Raw genomic sequence first — 18,355 nt, 5'->3', positions numbered from 1 at the left:
GCTTTCTTCTAGGCTGGCTTTGTGTTATATTGATTATATCTCCAAATTTCTATTATATGAATGCATGATTGGTAGATAACATTCCTCAACGTGCCCAAATATTACAATAAATTTACTGAAACCAACAAGTGAAGCAAAGATATGGGGCAAAAGAGTGCAGTCAGTGCATTTATCCATAACCAAAGCAAAATAGGAAAGAGATTTTAGCAGGCTAAGCTCAGTTCTACTACTATTTCTTAGCAAACGTGGGTAGGATAGAAAATAAAGTAGGAACGCTGAACATTAAGAAAAAATCCACCACGACTCCTTAATTCTTTTCCCCCCTCACAATGCATGCTGGGAGATGTAGTTCTGAGCTCCCCACATGCCCGCTTTCCAAAGCATGCCGGGAAATGTAGTTCTTCCACTCCAGCTTTGAATCGCGGTTCCTGTTCCACGTTACTTCCCCAGCTGGGCATGAACGGAGCAGGAGAGCCGGATCCGGGCGGTGGGGGCTACAAAAGGCGTTATAGAGCCTTAAAAAGGAGGCTCAAATTCCTGATTTATGTAAGCGGCCGGAAATTTCGGGGGGTGGAAGGGAATTGGTGCTGGCAGAACGAAAGGGAGTGGGTTGGAGGAGCAAATGTTTTAGGAAAACCTGGGCATGGGGGTGGGTGGGTAAGAATAATAAGGGGAGTTTTACCAGAAAGAATAAATGGTGAAAATCATATTGACCGCATGTTTCCCAGACATTTAAAGAGATTCTGGCATTTGGGGAGGAAAGGCAACAGTGTGGATGTTGAGTAAATTTAGGGGCGATGACAGGTGAGATGAGGATGATCAGAGACAAAAGACCTTCCACGTGAATGTTGTAAAAGGATTATTACAGAGAGAGTTATAAAGCAGTATATAAGTCTAAGCACTATTGTTATTATTTTGCCCATGTGGTCCATAAGAAGGCATATATATGTTTAACTGTGAATATATATAATTTGGTGTTCCCAACCTTGAAAACTGAATGAGGTGTGGATTTCAATTCCCAGAAGTCCCCAGACTTGCTAAGGTTAAGAAACCCTGCTCCAGAAGCTCTGGTTCGAAGTGACCTAGGCTGTTTTGTTGGGAGCAGCTGAGAAATAATTTGTCCTTGACTTATTCTGGGATGTGTTTTGGAGCTGTCTGTCTCCAGACAGCCTTAGTGGTCATCCACTCAGCAATTAGTCAGATCCAACTAACTGTAGTTTTTACAGGTCAGCGTGTAACATACACATCTACAATTTGTGACTGACTACTTTGCTGACCATCCTGATAAGCTATTACTGTTTGCTGAACCGTCACATGTTAGATGAACCCGGCAATTGTATTTTATTCACATCTTAAAAGTTCCTAAAGTTGAGAAATGCTGAGCTAACAGTCTACAGAATTTGAGGAGACTGCATGAAAGGGGGTTAGTCCCACACGGTGCCCATTTGGGCCCTTGACCCTATAAAAGGGACAATACTAATCTGCCTTGCTGGTTGCTTGGGTTACCTGCCGACCCCAAAGATTTAGGGAGAATTTAATATATCTCCATTTAATACATACAGTATTATCACACTAAAGAACTATTTTCTTAAAGCAGCAATTCTGCTTATAGGGGAATAATTCACAATACAATGCAATGCTGTGAAAAGGTAACACAAATAATCATATTACATTGATGATGCAGATAGTCCTTAATTTATGAGTGGTTGCTTAGTGACAGTTTGAAGTTATGACAGGCTCTTTCAGACACTTTCCAAAGCTAACTAGAAAGTGATTCTGCTTTGTTTGGAGTTGTCACATGAGAGCATATTGGGCGCTCGGGAGTTGGCCCACATTTATGGTCATATGCATAAATCCCTTGGTTTTATGACCATCTTTTAATATAGTTTTGTCTGAATCGACATTTACTTCCAGTTTTTGGCAAAAAGTGACCCATAACAAACAATGGATTCGCTTAAGGACTGCTGCAAAAAAAGTTACAAAAACTGGCTGGTCAGCTGGGTGAACTGCACTATGACTCATAAGTGGAGGACTACCAGTAATGAACTAGGGAGCCAGCTCAAGCAGGAATACAAAATCTGATCAAGAACTGAAACGTAAACAATTAGAAATTGGCTGCTACTTGATGGCTCCAAAAAGCTGCAAAATTTTTGCTGTGCCTATTTGCATGATTTTTATGGAGGGGAAGGATCAACCTCCCAAAGAGGAAGAATGAACCACGGGTGGCAACTGTCCGGAATGATGCCTAGCATTCACTTAATCTTTCCAGATCCTAGAGACTCTGTGTACGTGGACAAGTGAAATGGAACATATATTGGAATGCTGATTATATTGGTATTCTTCAACTTATAACAGTTCATTTAGTGACTGTTCAAAGTTACAATAGCACAGAAAAAAGGGACTTATGACCGTTGTTCACACTTACAACCTTTGTAGTATCCCTGTGATCATGTAATCAAAATTCAAATGCTTGGCAACAGGTTCGGACTTGTGACCGTTGCTGTGTCCAAAGATCATGGAATCCCTGTATGCGACCTTCTAATAAGCAAAGTCAACGGGGAAGCCGGTTTCACTAATAACCATGTTACTAACTGATCAACTGCAGTGATTCACTTAACCACGGTGGTAAGAAAGGCCGTAAAATGGGGCAAAAGTCACTTAACAACAGAGATTTTGGGCTCATTTGTGGTTGTAAGTCAAGGACTACCTGTATGCTAAACATTTATTGATCCCCATTACTTGATATATGGGAAGTGCTGGAGGTAAATGGAATTTTCTTCTTCAAGCCACTATCCATTTTATGACCCAGTGAGTTGCTACTTTTACAGTTAAGGCAGCAAGTTTGAAATGAGCACAGATAGTCCTTGACTCACAAGCACAACCGCGTCCAACGTTTCTGTTGCTAACACAGTTGTTAAATGTGTTTTTCCTCATTTTTCGTCCTTCCTTGGTGCAGTTGTTAAGTGAATCTACGCAGTTATATTAGTAACGAGGTTGTTAAGTGAACCTGGCTTCCCCATTGACTATGCTTGTCAGAACGTCATGAAAGATGATCACACAACCCCAGGACGCTGCAACCGTCATAAATATGAGCCAGTTGGCCAAGTGTTTGAATTTTGATCACGTGATCTTGGGGAGGCGGCAACAGTTGTAAATGTGAAACAGTCATCGGTCACTTTTTTTCAGTGGCATTTTAACTTTGAATGGTCACTAAACAAATAGTTGAAAGTTGAGGACTACCTGTACTAGATTCTGCCTGACATGAATAATTATGTTGTGCTTCTATTTCCTAGGCATCTGATGTATTAAAAGTCCCTACTCTATCTTCTTAACCATTTTAAAGTGTTCTGTTACAAAGATTCAGAGATTTTAATGGTATTTAAATCTAAAATCTAACGCCTGCATCGCATTCAGATTTTAATAATGTCTCATTTTGAAATACCTACGTGTTGTTATTACTCTCAGAGTACTTACAATGGTCTGAAGAGTTATTTAATAAACTATTCCCTTACTTACACACAGCCTTTTTAAATAAATTCTCAGGAGCAAGAATGTTTCCAAGAAGAACTGAGAAAAGCGCAAAGAAAACTCTTGAAAGTTTCACGGGATAAAAGGTAAGCTGATCTGATGAGGAAGGATAGGGGGTTTGCGAAATGAGGCAAACCAAATTGGCAAGAGTTCCCTCTGAATCGGAATACGAAGGCAGAAAGACAGAATTACCGTAGTACCTTTTCCCACTTGAGACTGGAGTCCTCGATGGCTGGGTGGCAGGCAGAAGTCTAACCGGTCATTTTATTTATTTATTTTGAATGTTTGCCTTTAAAAATGGCAGTTTAATCATTTGAGTTAGAGGTATAAATAGCTGGGGCAGTACAGGTTGTCCGTGGCAACTTCAAGACCTGTGGACTTCTCCTGCCAGCAACAAGTCTTAAAAGTGGCCAAGATTAGATACCCCTGGCGTAGTAGTTAAAGCCCCCAGACTAGAAACAAGGGGGGGGGGCTGGGAGTTCTAGTCCAGTTTTAGGGCGCAATGTTAGCTGGCTGGCCTTGGGCCAATCACTCAGATGGCAGTGGCAAACCACTTTTGAAAGAGGCTGCCAAAAAATTCTTACATGAAGTGGTCCAGGTAGCCGCCAGGAGTCAAAACAGGCTTAAAGACACTGAAAACGAAGCAACAACATCTCACTTGAAGGGACAACATCTCTTTGAGATAGATGAAGCCACCCAGTCTGAGATTGGAAACAAAGTAAGATCAAACCTTGTTAATATTTGCAATGGAGACTGTAAGATCTTAGTAGCAAGCAATGGGCCAGATTGGTCAATTACACTATTACTGGACAGAGGTCAACAGCTTCCTCTGTTGAGAAGTCAGTGGCTCTCAGGCTGTTGCAATGCCTGGATGGGGGTAAAAGTGGATTTGAACCTTGGATCTGCCATATAGAGCAGGGGTCCCCAATCCCCGAGCTGCCGATCAGCACCGGGATGCCAGAAACTGGGCCACGCAAACAAGTGAAGCCCGATTTATTTGCAGGCAGTACGTGAAAATACTTCCTCTCCAGTCCTCGGAAAACCTTTCAGAACCGGTCCCTTGTGCCCCAAAGGTTAGGAGGCACTGATATAGATGGTATAACTTGAGACTTACAGATTGCAGTTGCTGGTTTTCTTCACTTTTTTGGGGGGTCAACTGTTTTTATTTTATATAGTTATAAGTATCAATGCGTGGATGTTGTGATACCTGAGTATCATACATTTCAATACAAATAGACATAGCATTATTACTCATAGTTATTACATTTCATTTTCATTATTTCATATTATTTACCCATATATTTTACTACTGCCCTTCAGTTCTAAACCACCTTCTTACTCTTTCAGATATCTTAATAAATTGGTAATGCTATATTTCCCTTCTTATTTCTATCTCTATTTTAATTCCTCCCCCTCCTATCACTATTATATTCAAAGACGTGATAATAACATTTCTTTTCTGTTTCCCATCTTCCATCTGTTTTGTTATTCACGTTTCCATTTTTTAGTTCTTCGCATCTGTTTATATTGAAGTTCCATCCTTTCTTTCATTATATTTCTTCACATTAATGACTTTGTTATTGCAGGTACCGTATTTTTCTGAGTAGAAGACACACCTTTTTTCCCTCAAAAAAGAGGGGGAAATCTGGGTGCGTTTTATACACTGAATACAGCATTTTTTGCCTCCCGAAACCCCACCCCCTTTGCAAAAATGGCCGTGCGTAGCCTTTAGGAGGCTTTCAGAGTGCTCCTGGAGGCTGGGGAGGGCAAAAACGACAGAAAAATGGGCCACTTTTTTGCTTGTTTTTGCCCCCCCCCAGCCCCCAGCCTCTATAGGCTTCCTACTATGCATGCCCTTTTTTTGATTAAAAAAACAGACCCGTTTTTGCCAAAAATGGCCCGTTTTTGGGAAGTCTGCAGAGTGCAAAAACTTTTTTTAAATTTGCCTCTTCAAAATCTTGGTCTTATACTCTGAAAAATATGGTAATCCTCAACTTATAACCATTTGTTTAACGACTGTCAAAGTTATAATAGCCCTGAAAAAGTGATTGACAGCTGGCCTTGGCACTTATGAGTAATATAGCATCCCTACAGTCACATTATCAAAATGAAGCTGCTTGGCAACTGGCAGATATTTATGATGGCTGGAGCATCCCTGGGTCACGTGATCATCATTTGTGACCTTCCCCGGTCTGCTTCTGACCAGCCAAGTCAGCGGAGGAAGTGGTGGTTTCACTTAAACCCCATTCATTTCACAGGTGCCATGATTTGCTTAACAACTGTGGTAAAAGCATCGTAAAACCAGCCATGAATCATTTAACAGCCGCCTTGTTTGCAATGGAACTTCTGGCCCCAGTTTGTAAGTCGAGGACTACCTGCATCTGTCAACGACCTCTCTTTATCAAGAGCTATGAATCTCAGCCTATGAGCCACTAGAGATGCCGTATTTTTCAGAGTATAAGACGCACCTTTTTCCCTCAAAAAAGAGGCTGAAAATCTGGGTGCGTCTTATACACCGAATACAACATTTTTTGCCTCCCGAAACTCCACCCTCTTCACCAAAATGACCATGCAGAGGCTTTAAGAAGCTTCCAGAGTGCTCCTGGAGGCTGGGGAGGGCAGAAATGAGCAAAAAATGGGCCATTTTTTGCTCATTTTTGCCCCCCTTAGCCCCCAGGAGCACTCTACAAGCCTCCTAAAGGCTATGCATGCCTTTAAAAACAAAAGGCCCGTTTTTGCGAAAAATGGGTCGTTTTTGGGAGATCTGCAGAGTGCAAATTTTTTTTTTAAAATTTGCCTCTTCAAAATCTTGGTGCGTCTTATACTCCAAAAAATATGGTAGTCCTCGATTTACCACCACAACTGAGCCCAACATTTCTGTTGTTAAGCGAGACACTTGTTATGTGAGTTTTATCCCATTTTACAATCTTTCTTGCCTCAGTTGTTAAGTGAATCACCGCAGTTGATAAGTTGTTAGATGTTAAGTGAATCTGGCTTCCCCATTGGCTTTGTTTGTCAGAAGGTCGCAAAAGGGGATAATGTGACCCTGGGATGCTGCAATGGTCGTAAGTATGAAAAATGGTCTTAAGTCTCATTTTTCACTGCCATTGCAATTTTGAATTTTAATTTGTCACTAAACAAATTGTTGTAAGTTGAGGACTATCTTTATGTGCAAAAATCATTCTCTTGCCAAGAAATAATTGCAGATCAATTCTGGATACCTTCCTTAGAATAGAGGACGGCCCAGAAAAACGGCAAATCTTTGGAACCAGCTCTTCCTAACAATTAAGCATCTGGCCTGAGTCACTGCTTTTTCCTATTTGTTTCCTCTTTCTAGTTTCCTGCTTGATCGCCTGCTCCAGTATGAGAATGTGGATGAAGACTCCTCAGGTAAAGTGAGGCTCACAACCTCCATTTGATGGTGCTGAAAGAAAGGGGAGGCTTTCCCACTCTTTTTTTTATATAAAGGGACTTAATAATATTAATTTGGCTGCTCTGAATATAACATCAACTATTCAGACCAGAAGAGAATGGAACAATGACATGGCAGGTTAAAGGATTTCACATCAAATTTATAAATCTTAACCAAATCTGATAGCCTTATAATCAATCAAAAAAAATGGAATGCACAGGTACAGTATAGGTGATACCTTGCTCAGTAGTAGTAACTGTGAAAGGGATCTTGGAGTCCTAGTGGACAACCATTTAAATATGAGCCAGCAGTGTGCAGCAGCTGCCAAAAAAGCCAATACAGTCCTAGGCTGCATAAACAGAGGGATAGAATCAAGATCACGTGAAGTGTTGATGCCGCTTTATAATGCCTTGGTAAGGCCACACTTGGAATACTGCATTCAGTTCTGGTTGCCACGATGTAAAAAAGATGTGGAGACTCTAGAAAGACTGCAGAGAAGAGCAACAAAGATGATTAGGGGACTGGAGACTAAAACATATGAGGAACGGTTGCAGGAACTGGGTATATTTAGCTTAAGAGAAAGAAGGACTAGGGGAGATATGATAGCAGTGTTCCAATATCTCAGGGGTTGCCACAAAGAAGAGGGAGTCAAACTATTTTCCAAGGCACCTGAGGGTAGAACAAGAAGCAATGGGTGGAAACTAATCAAGGAGAGAAGCAACTTAGAACTGAGGAGAAATTTCCTGACAGTTAGAACAATTAATCAGTGGAACAGCTTGCCTCCAGAAGTTGTGAATGCCCCAACACTGGAAGTCTTTAAGAAGATGTTGGATAGCCATCTGTCTGAAATGGTATAGGGTTTCCTGCCTAGGCAGGGGGTTGGACTAGAAGACCTCCAAGGTCCCTTCCAACTCTACTATTGTATTGTATTGTATTCGTAGTTTATCTTTTAAAGATAATAGTGATCCATATTCCACAAAAGGTACTGAGGTACCTTTTATTTGCTGTGAAATCTACCACGGTGGCAGATTTTCTGATTCTGCTGCCGATGGCATTGGTTAATCGTTAGATATTGCAAAAAACATCCTTGAATATAGATAGACCTCTGCTTACAACAACAATTAAGCCCAAAATTTCTTTTGCTAAGCGAGACAGTTGTTAAGTGAGTTTGGCCTATTTTATGACTTCCTTGACGCAGTTATTAAGTGAATCATTGCAGTTTTTGAGTTAGTAACAAGATTGTTAAGTGAATCTGGCTTCCAGATTGACTCTGCTTGTCAGAAGGTCGCAAAAAGGTGACCATGTGATTCCAGGACACTGCAACCATCATAAATTTGAATCAGTTGCCAAGCATCCAAATTTTGATTCAATGGTCATAAGTGTGAAAAGCAGTCATAAGTCTCTTTTTTCAGTGTCGTCATAACTTTGAACAGTCACTAAATGAACTGTTGTAAGTTGAGGATTTACCTGCGTAGCTATGATGTCTGCTTGACATTTAAAAATTGTCTCAAGGTGGACTAGAATCATTGGTCCAACAAGCTTTGTGTTTCAAAAAATTGTGTACAGACAGTCCTCACTTAACACCAGTTGTGATCAAAAACCCGGTCATTAAGTGACATAGCTGTAAATAAAAAAACCACATGTTGGTGCTGTTTAGTGATGACAATTTTAGCAGTCCTGATTGCTGTCATTAAGCGGAGGTCAGTGATGGCAAGCCTTTTTTGGCTCGGGTGCCAAAAATGGGAGGAGTTCAGGGGGGTCGTGCACAGGTGTGACTTCCTTGACTCCAGAGCGCGAAAAACCGGCTCTATGGGCAAACCAGAACTTCAGGAACAAGCATCCGGTTTGCTCATAGGGTCGTTTTTAGTCCTCTGGAGGCTTCAAGGACCTTCAGGAGGCTTCCCTGAACGCTCCGGAGGGCTAAAACCGGCCCCACGAGCAAACCGGAAGTGACTTCCGATTTGCTCGTAGGGTCGTTTTTTGCCCTCTGGAGGCTTCGTGAACACTCCAGAGAGCTAAAACTGGCCCTATGAGCAAACCAGCAGTACGTTCCTGAACTTCCTATTTGCCTGTAAGGCTGTTTTTTGGCATAAAAAATGGCCTCAAAAGGGCGAAAAATGGCTTCAAAAGAAGGCCGAAGGCTGAAGTCCGTGGCCAGCTGACAGGGCAACGCCTCACATACTGTGACAAATGGTTCCATGTGCCACCTGTGGCACGCGTGCCATAGGTTCGCCATCACAGGCATAGGTCATTAAGCAAGAACCTCACGTGATGGGATTTCTTATCTCCTGCTGGCTTCCCCATTGACTTTGATTGTGAGAAGCTGGCAGGGGAGGTTGCAAATTATGTGATTGTGGATGCCACAACATCGCAATTGTGAATTGGCTGCCAAATGCCTGGATATAAATATAAATGCAGACATGCAACGGTTGTAAATATGAGGACCAGTTGTAACTACTTCTTGTTGTGCTGTTATATATTTCAAATGGTTGTTGAACAAGTCATCATTAAATGGGGACCACCTGTGTAAGCAAGCATAGAAATCGGTATTCATGGTTGAGGTTTAATCCTGTTCCCTTCCCTAAAGTACGGACTACAACACCCCTAGCAACTTTAAGAGGAGTGGACTTCAGTTCTGGGAGTTGAAGTTCACTCCTCTTAAAGTTGCTATGATTGAGAAACCCTGGACTACGACTTCCAAAATTACTAGCCCTATTAATTAGGGAAAACTAAATTCTAGCCTAGGAGAGTAGGTTGAAGCTGCTATCATTCCTGCTTCATGCAGGAAGGAAATTTATTTACCATATGTACAGATACACGAACCATTATGAGCTACGGTGGCACAGTGGTTGGAGTGCAGTACTGCAGGCTACTTCTGCTGACTGCCGACTGCCTGCAATGGCAGTTCAAATCTCACCAAGCTCAAGGTTGACTCAGCCTTCCATCCTTCCGAAGTCAGTAAAATGAGGACGCAAATTGTTGGGGTCAAAATGCTGACTCTGTAAACCGCTTAGTGAGGGTTGTAAAGCACTGTAAAGCGGTATATAAGTCTAAGTACTATTGCTGTTTTTTTTTTTCATTTTTCTGGCTTGTTTTCCCCTCCTTTGAGTTGGTGTGAGTGATCCCCCTTTTCCACTTCTTCTGCACATAGCATCTTTTTATATTGGTGCTTGTAAAAATTAAAATTTAATTGCTATATTCCTTGAGGATCCAGCTGCTGATTACTTGTTAATATTTGATTCCACCAGGACATGTTATTCTTAAGCCCTTTTATTTCTGTATTATATTTTATATTTGGCTGACATTGGCTTTTAATTTTAATATCCAATTGCCGGGGGAGTTTTTAGCTGCCCAGCGAAGCCTCCCTATTATACTAATTTTTCTACATTTTTCTTCCTGCTCAGTCCCATTGGTGATTTTGACTGGATTGGATAAATGACCCATGTCATTCTTTATTTGAAAGCTGTCTCTGTAAAGATGAATGGCTAGAAATTGAATGTTGACGTTGTTTTGGAGACGTCTTCATTTTGTTGCAAATGGGTCTGTTGCCTAACTGATCACCTCAGTTAGGAGAGCAAGCTTGCTGGCAAAAAGTGAGATGTAAATAAATTGGATGAGTGATTTGTTCCAAAACATACTCTGACTGCTCAGAATTATGCAAATTAGAAGTGTAACTAAATGCAGATTTTGGTATCCGAGAATTTAAGCAGTTTTCACGGTATACTTAGGATGGTGTATAACATGGTTTATCGAAGTGTTTGCTTCTCAGGATGTTTTGCAGAGCCAGCTGAGAAAAAGTGGATTTCTATGTAAAGGGTCTGAAAAGGGAATCAATACAGTGCAGTTGGTCCTCGACTTACAATCATTCACTTAGTGAACGTTCAAAGTTACAACAGCACTGAAAAATGAGACTTACAACTAGTCCTCGCTCTTAAAACTGGCACAGCATTCCCTGTGGTCACCTGATCAAAATTTGGTTGTTGGCATCTTACATGTGTGCACCAATAGTTGCAGTGCCCTGGGGTCGTAGGATCACCATTTACAAACTTCCCAGCCGGAGCAAGCAAACTCAATAGCAAAAGCTGGATTTTGTTTAAAGACCACACAATTCATTTAATAATAGCAGTGATTCTCTTAATAACTGTGACAAAAGTCAAAGATAAAATTGGGTGCAACTCATTTGCTTCTCGATTGAAATTCTGGCTTCAGTTGTGGTCGTAAATCAAGGATTACCCATATTTTGACCTTGAATCCAGAAAACTGGAGAGCTTCTCTCTCGGTCATGAAAATCGCTAGATGAGATCACCTAACCAACATCATAAGGAAATGACGCAAATGCACAGGGTAGCATATAAACTCTCTGGCAGAAGGAGGGGGAGGTGGAATGACTTCGACTGATTTTATTTCTCTGGAATCAGATTCAGAAGCAACGGCCTCCTCAGACAACAGTGATGGAGAGATGCCGAAAGGGACGGAGCCTCAGTCCCTCAAGAGGTGAGTATGTGGTGGGCTTCAGGATAGAGAGAATACGCAAAAATACAAACTAATAGATGACTACAGGCTAACGGGGCTGTTCTCTATAGCAGAGAAAAGAGGTAGAATTCTTGGACATTTTCAACGCACATCCACAGAGACTTTCATTAAACAATGTTCTAGTTAGTGGTGGGTGAAGGAGATGGTCTTGTGAGACCAGACTAGGCCTACAGGCTAATTTCTAATATTGGATTTTCCCCCTTACCAGAGGGAGCCCCCTTGTGGAGTACTGTGAAGCCGTTACCATGGCAACTCCATTGTGCTGTACAGTAGAAGCCATTTTACAACAGTACAATAGAAGCCATTTTAAGGCACAACAGGCTGTATCTTAACAGAACATATATCCCGAGGGGTGTTAGGGGTATTTTTTTCAAGAGAGTAAGTCATCTGTCTACCAAGTTTGGCTGAAATTGCTTGAGGAGTTCCAGAGTTATGCTGGAACATACACATGCACCCACCCATACCCATGTATTATTTTGTATACATTATATTATATTATATTATATTATATTATATTATATTATATTATATTATATTATATTATATTATATTATATTATATTATATTATATTATATTATATTATATTATATTATATTATATTATATTATATTATATTATATTATATTATATTATATTATTATATTATATTATATTATATAATATTATATTATATTATATTATATTATTATTGTATTGTATTGTAGCGTAGCATAGCATAGCATAGCATAGCATAGCATAGCATAGTATACATATGTGTGTATGTACATGCGCACACAAACATACATACGTATATAAAAATAAATACCGCAGTCCATTTTCAATACATTAGCGGAAAAAAGAATCTTGAGAGTTCACAAGGTTAAAACCAAATGGAACAAAGCTGTGACTGAGTCTAGATGTCTGTTCTGCTTCATGGGTCGTTCCCATGTATTCAAGACAGGCTGTTTCTATGGAGCACATTTTTGGCAGCTGTTCATCCATGACATCTCTTTTTGCTCACAGAAAACACAGCCCCCAGCTTGGCAGTGCCTCATCACCATCCTCCTCAGGTCTTTCTCTGCAGCCAACATCTGGTTTTGGGCTTCCAGCTTCAGGGACATCATCGCCCTACTTAGCCTCAGTGAGTAATCCTGCCCCCATCTAGGTAATAGATGGGGGCAGGTTGAGTAAAGGTTGAGTAAATAGTTGTCCAAAATGAACCCTGAAGCTGGGAAAAGACTTAACAGAAACGGATGGTTCCCCAGCCTTCAGGTGTGTTGGAAGCCATTGACTCTGCTGGTTTGAAAGTTGTAATCTATTGCAGGTAATCCTCAATTTACAACCAAAATTGAGCCCCAAATTTCCATTGCTAAGCGACACCAAATTTCTGTTGCTAAGCAAGATGGTTGTTAAATGAGTTTTGCCCCCTTTTACGACCTTTCTAGCCACAGCTGTTAAATGAATCATTGCAGTTGTTAAGGTAGTAACAGTTGTTAAGTAAATCCTGCTTCCCCATTGACTTTGCTTGTCAGAAGGTTGCAAAATGTGATCATATGACCCCGGGACACCACAACCGTCATAAATACATGCCAGTTTCCAAGCTTCTAAATTTTGATCCCATGACCATGGGGAAGCTGCAACGTCATAAGTGAGAAAACAGTAATCAGTCACTTTTTTCAGTGCTGTTGTAACTTTGAATGGTAAGTCGAGGACTACCTGTCCAAGAAACTAAGTCAGAAAACCTTGATTTTAAATGAGTTTAGACAAACTTTCAACCAGATTACCTCAGGAATAAGAGAGTGTAGCCTGGAATCAGACAGCAAGGAGAATTCTAAGCCATTATTTATCTCTGTTTTCCTAAACTAAGATACCAAATTTGAAATAAAGTGTGTGTGTGTGCACTTGTGTAATGCTCTCAGCATGGTTATGTTGGAGTGGAACCACTGACTGCTGCTAAAAAACAAACAAACCCCAACACTATACATCTAATACTCCTGTTCCTTAATATATGTCCCCAAAGGGTACCTTAATATCAATATTGTCTGAATGCTTAAGTTTGCCCAGTGTGCTTCCTTCCCTTAGTTATTTCATTAATTCATGTTTTGATTTGCACAAATCATTGAAATGAAAAAAACTCCAAAGTGGGTTGAGTTCACAAATAGCACTCTAAGCCAGAAGCCCACTCCCCACAAATAAGATTAGCATGTTTTACAACTGTGGGTGCTAGGACTCTATTAGTTCTACTTGTCCTGCTAACCCAACTAATATTTATATCACAAGACTTTGGCTTCATCCCATTTTTTCCTCTTTAGCTTGGTTTCCATGTCAGTTCCATTTCACCTTATTATTTCCAAGCGCTTAGCGCTGAACATAGGCATAAAAATTAGGCCTCCGTTTATCTTAGTCAATGGTAATTGGATGCCTGGGAGAACACAGCACACAATTCTAAAACGTTTGGATATAAACTGTTTTTTTTTTAAAAAGCCTAAATGAAGAGCTTTAAGTTTTTTCTGCATCCCTGGTTCCCTTCCCGAGTATTGGAAAAATTTAAATGTTGCACTTTTTTGGACAGGGGGCATTTCATGTTTCTGCTGGGAGACATCTAAGCTTAAATGGGGAGAATGACACAATGATGATTTTTCTCATATAAAAGACCCCGAGATACGTTATGGTGTTTGCAATACTATTTTTACCTGGTTTTTCAAATTTGGCAACTTTGTCCTGCTGGCTGGGGAATTTTGGGAGTTGAAGTCCACACAAGTTTTGCCGCCTCAGGAATTCTGGGAATTGAAGTCCATACAACTCAAGTTGAAAAACACTCTTTTGCACTAGAGGGATGTCATTTAGCTCTGCTATACCCAAGTATGCTTAGAGCATAGTTGTCATATGATGTCCAGTTAGGGCCCATGTGGTTCCTTTACTTCTTTAGAAAGAGTCCGTACTACATTTCTTAGAAACATTTTCCAAACTCTTTGCTGTGTCTCAAATGCAGTTCTTCCATTGTAGGCTAGCCTGAGTTAGATCAAGACCAATATTTGGTTGTATTTTTACATACTGTGCCAAAATATGATTTGCCCTTATATAGAGCTTAGTAATCATTTTGTTTCATCCTGGCCCAAAGGAGTAGATTAAAAAAAATGGAGCTCTTTGGAGTTTCTTTAACTCTCTGCACTTGGATCAAAATGTGGGCAACAAAGGCTTTCATGGATTTGTGATGTTAATATTCGGTTAGGCCTGGATCTCTTCCAAGGATCTATTTTGGATTAGCTCCTTCACCTTCCTTAACCAAATTAGAATCCTTAAATGTAGAAGGGCATTTAATTTCCCTGGTACAATTGAAAGTCCATCATAAGTGGTCTTAGGTGAATAGAAGGGCATCTCTTTTAAATTAAAAGTTTGCCCATGCACAAAAGGGGTCTTTGAAGCCATGAAATATGTCCTCTTATATACCCTATTTTATGCTGGTACATCTTCAGGTTGATAACCCCACATCTCAGTAATTTTCCCGGTCATTCTGACTGGTTATATTTATGTTTTTTTAAACTATCAAACCCATGCAATTCTGTTAGGTTAACTGTGACTGATATGTTCAGTTAATTTTATGATCTGCGTTGACCCCTATTCATGTAGGCTGTTTTTGCATTGCTGAGTTTTTTTATGTATTGGTCATCGACTGAGATCGAGTCACTTCATCATCTTGGCTAGAGATCTGGAAAACCTTGGTGGCCCACGTAGTATAAATCGGATGCAAACATGTAGAGAATGAGTGTCTGACCAAGATGCTGGTGTTAATCTGTCTTGCGGGATATATTTGTAGATGTATAACTTCTCAGAAAAAAAGATGACTGTGGAGAACTATTTCCACAAGTGTTTAAAAAGAGGGCACCAAAGAATCCAAGCATTTGGGAAGGTTTCCACACTATTGAGGGGAAAAAAATTAAGGAACCAGATTTGAGGTTTGTTTAGCATTTATTTTGTTTTATTTGTTTTATTTGTTTTATTTGTTTTATTTGTTTTATTTATTTTATTTGTTTTATTTATTTTATTTGTTTTATTTATTTTATTTATTTTATTTATTTTATTTATTTTATTTATTTTATTTATTTTATTTATTTTATTTATTTTATTTATTTTATTTATTTTATTTATTTTATTTATTTTATTTATTTTATTTATTTTATTTATTATTATTTTATTTATTTTATTTATTATTATTTTATTTATTTTATTTTATTTTTAAATTTATTATTTTATTTATTATTTTCCAAGTGGAACACCTTATATTAAAAAGAGAAAATATGTTACTTAAACTTAGTGTAATAATCTAAACAAAAAAGAACCCCTTCGAATAACTATATAAGGAATATAAAAATTAAACTGCAGAAGGAATTTATAACACTAATGCGACTTTATACAGCATCTGAGGCCCAGAAAATAGTGGTATGAATAACTTTTATCATTGGCCAGCAATAAACCGTCCATTGTACACGATCCATCAAAATTGTGACATTATCGGTAAATGTTCATAGGTGTGAAGGAGGAAGCAAGATGGGTCACATCAGATTTTTGCAACTTGGCACCATCCAAATGTTATCATGCTGCTCACCATCTTCCCCAACACCCATGTTGGCTGGTTGTGATGAGAATGTTAGCCACCTGAAGAGGCCCAGTTAGACTGCCACTAGATCTGTGAAGACAATGACTTGGCCTTCCCTAGCTGGATGTCCTCCAGATGTGTTCAGATCACAGTTTTGATTCAACCCTCCCCAACTGGGGGGAATCACCTGCTCATCATTCATATTTTGATTTTTTTTTTTATTCCATCTCTTCCCTCTCGCCACCCCTTTCCCACCCAGCTGAATTCACCCACTTATGCTCCCTTTCCCTCTGACTACTTGGCACTGGGGCCCGAACCTGTTCCCCCCCAGCCTGACAGCAACGCTACTCGCTCTGCCCGGCGGCCAGCAAGGCCCCACACACTCAAGGTACCTCAAGGAAGGCGGTGGGGGTGGATGGAGGCGAGGGATATATATATATATGCAGTCTTGCTTTAAGGGCATGCTGGATGTGGAATCTGAAATGCTGGATTAAATTCACAACTGCATTCACACTTGTGTGGGTGGGGGTTAGAGGAATGTGCAAGGTCGAATGTGTTTCAGCTTACAAACAAACACTGAAAAACTTTTTATTTCTTAGGGAAATTGCCCTGATTGAGTGGAGTGAATAAGAGCTATGATAAAAGAAGCGAGATGCATCTATGCTTCAAATTTCAAATTAACTTTGAACCCTGGTGCTGTCGTGGCTCGAGGCTTCTATGAAACATTCTGTGAATAATACTGCACGCCTACAGCAGATATTCACTCATCGAAACTTGCTTTTGATTCTCGTGCTTTGGGCTACAGTCATAAAAAGTTTCTAGATGAAAGCGGAGCTGTTGCTGGGGTTGATAAGACGTTCAGCATTAAGTTGTGAGAAAAGAATCTTATTGATTTATGGAATTTTTTACCATGCCTTCCATCTTTGTGACTGGGCTGACAAATACTAGGATATGTTTGTGTAATATGGTATATCATATTAAGTGGCCCACAGAGTAAAGTGAGGCACGGAACTCAGGGCGAAGGCAGGAGCTGTAGTGTTGTTGCTAGTAGTAACATGGTCAGATTACTGGGCGCATCACTTTTCTGCCTGTTGGGGAAGATTTCTGGGTCATATGGCCCTAAGGCACCGATTTTGCCCATGAGGCCCAAAGCTGTTGAAAAATGGTGGGAGAATTGTTGGCACTTGGAATGCTCTTGAGGGATAGTGTGGATCTCATGTAGTTTGTGGGTTGTGAATGACTCAAATCTATGTTTAAGCCAGGGGTCCCCAAACATGGCACCTTTAAGACTTTTGGACTTCAACTCCCAGAATTCCCTGACTGGGGAATTCTGGGAGTTGAAGTCCACAAGTCTTAAAGGTGTCAAGTTTGGAGACTCCTGGCTTAAGCCATAAACAACGCTTATCAAATGCCAGTGGTTGGATTTGGACAAAGAACCAAAGCATCCTTTGGGTCAGGATGATGTGAAAAGCCAGGTCTCCATGGGACCATGAAAGAAAGCGAGGAGGAGGAGGAAAAAAGGAAGAAAAAGCCACAAGATCCGCCTCAGTTTTTCTCTCTTTCTTGTCATCTGCAGCTCCCGCTGCCCCCAGCGTCCCACTCGGACTGTTCCTCCGTCGTGGTGGGATTACCTTTTCCTTCACCCAGAGGGACTCCCAAGCTGCCACCCCCTACAATCCTCAGCACGGTTCCCCACCAGATGTTCAGCGATGCAGGGGAGGGAAGCGGCGAAGATCCCCTTGACGGTGACGATGAGCTGGTCATCGACATCCCTGAGTGACAGTGGCAAAGCCGGCGCGTAGTTTGAAAGGACACAGGCCTCTAGGTTGCGTGTGAGGGGGATGATGCCCCTCCATTTTATTTTGTTATTTCTTTGTTTACAGACTCAGGGGGAGGGGAACATGCAAAACAGTCAATAAAGGGGATTCTGTTTTTGTATTAAAAGCATCCGGTTGCAATTTCTACACTCTGTGTTCCTTTCCTTCTTTGAAATCCTTGGGCTATTAACAGTGTGGTGAGACGTTCCCGTTGTGTGACGTGCCATCATTTTACACACTATTAAAGAAAAATTACCGTTTCCCCAAAAATAAGACCTCCCTGGATAATAAGCCCAATCGGGCTTTTGGGCGCATGCACTAAAATAAGCCCTCCCAAAAAATATTGCAACACAGTAACAGCCATGAGGTGACCACTCTCTCCGCCTCCTGCACCTCAAAAATAATAAGAACTCCCCCAAAATAAGGCCAAGTGCTTATTTTGGGGGTCAAAAGAAAATAAGACCCTGTCTTATTTTGGGGGAAACACG

General features: G+C 40.5%; 1 protein-coding gene across 2 annotated transcripts; it reads left to right on the top strand.

The window, feature by feature from the left end:
* The first annotated feature begins 393 nt into the window (after positions 1 to 393).
* Positions 394 to 18,016, top strand: INO80E (INO80 complex subunit E). Of its 2 annotated transcripts, XM_081969655.1 has the most exons (7): positions 394 to 546; positions 3,544 to 3,614; positions 6,866 to 6,918; positions 11,359 to 11,434; positions 12,477 to 12,594; positions 16,310 to 16,438; positions 17,627 to 18,016. In XM_081969655.1, the coding sequence occupies exons 1-7, from the start codon at positions 457 to 459 to the stop codon at positions 17,828 to 17,830; spliced, it is 741 nt and encodes a 246-aa protein (XP_081825781.1). In that variant the 5' UTR covers positions 394 to 456; the 3' UTR covers positions 17,831 to 18,016. The 2 variants fall into 2 exon arrangements, with proteins under 2 accessions (XP_081825781.1, XP_081825782.1); XM_081969656.1 differs by lacking the exon at positions 16,310 to 16,438.
* The last annotated feature ends 339 nt before the right edge of the window (positions 18,017 to 18,355 follow it).

The sequence above is a fragment of the Natrix helvetica genome (genome assembly GCF_964273705.1).
Source record: "Natrix helvetica genome assembly, chromosome: Z".
Taxonomy (NCBI): Eukaryota; Metazoa; Chordata; class Lepidosauria; order Squamata; family Natricidae; genus Natrix; species Natrix helvetica.
The sequence above is the reverse complement of the archived record's forward strand: the minus strand, read 5'-3'. Positions and strand labels throughout refer to the sequence as shown.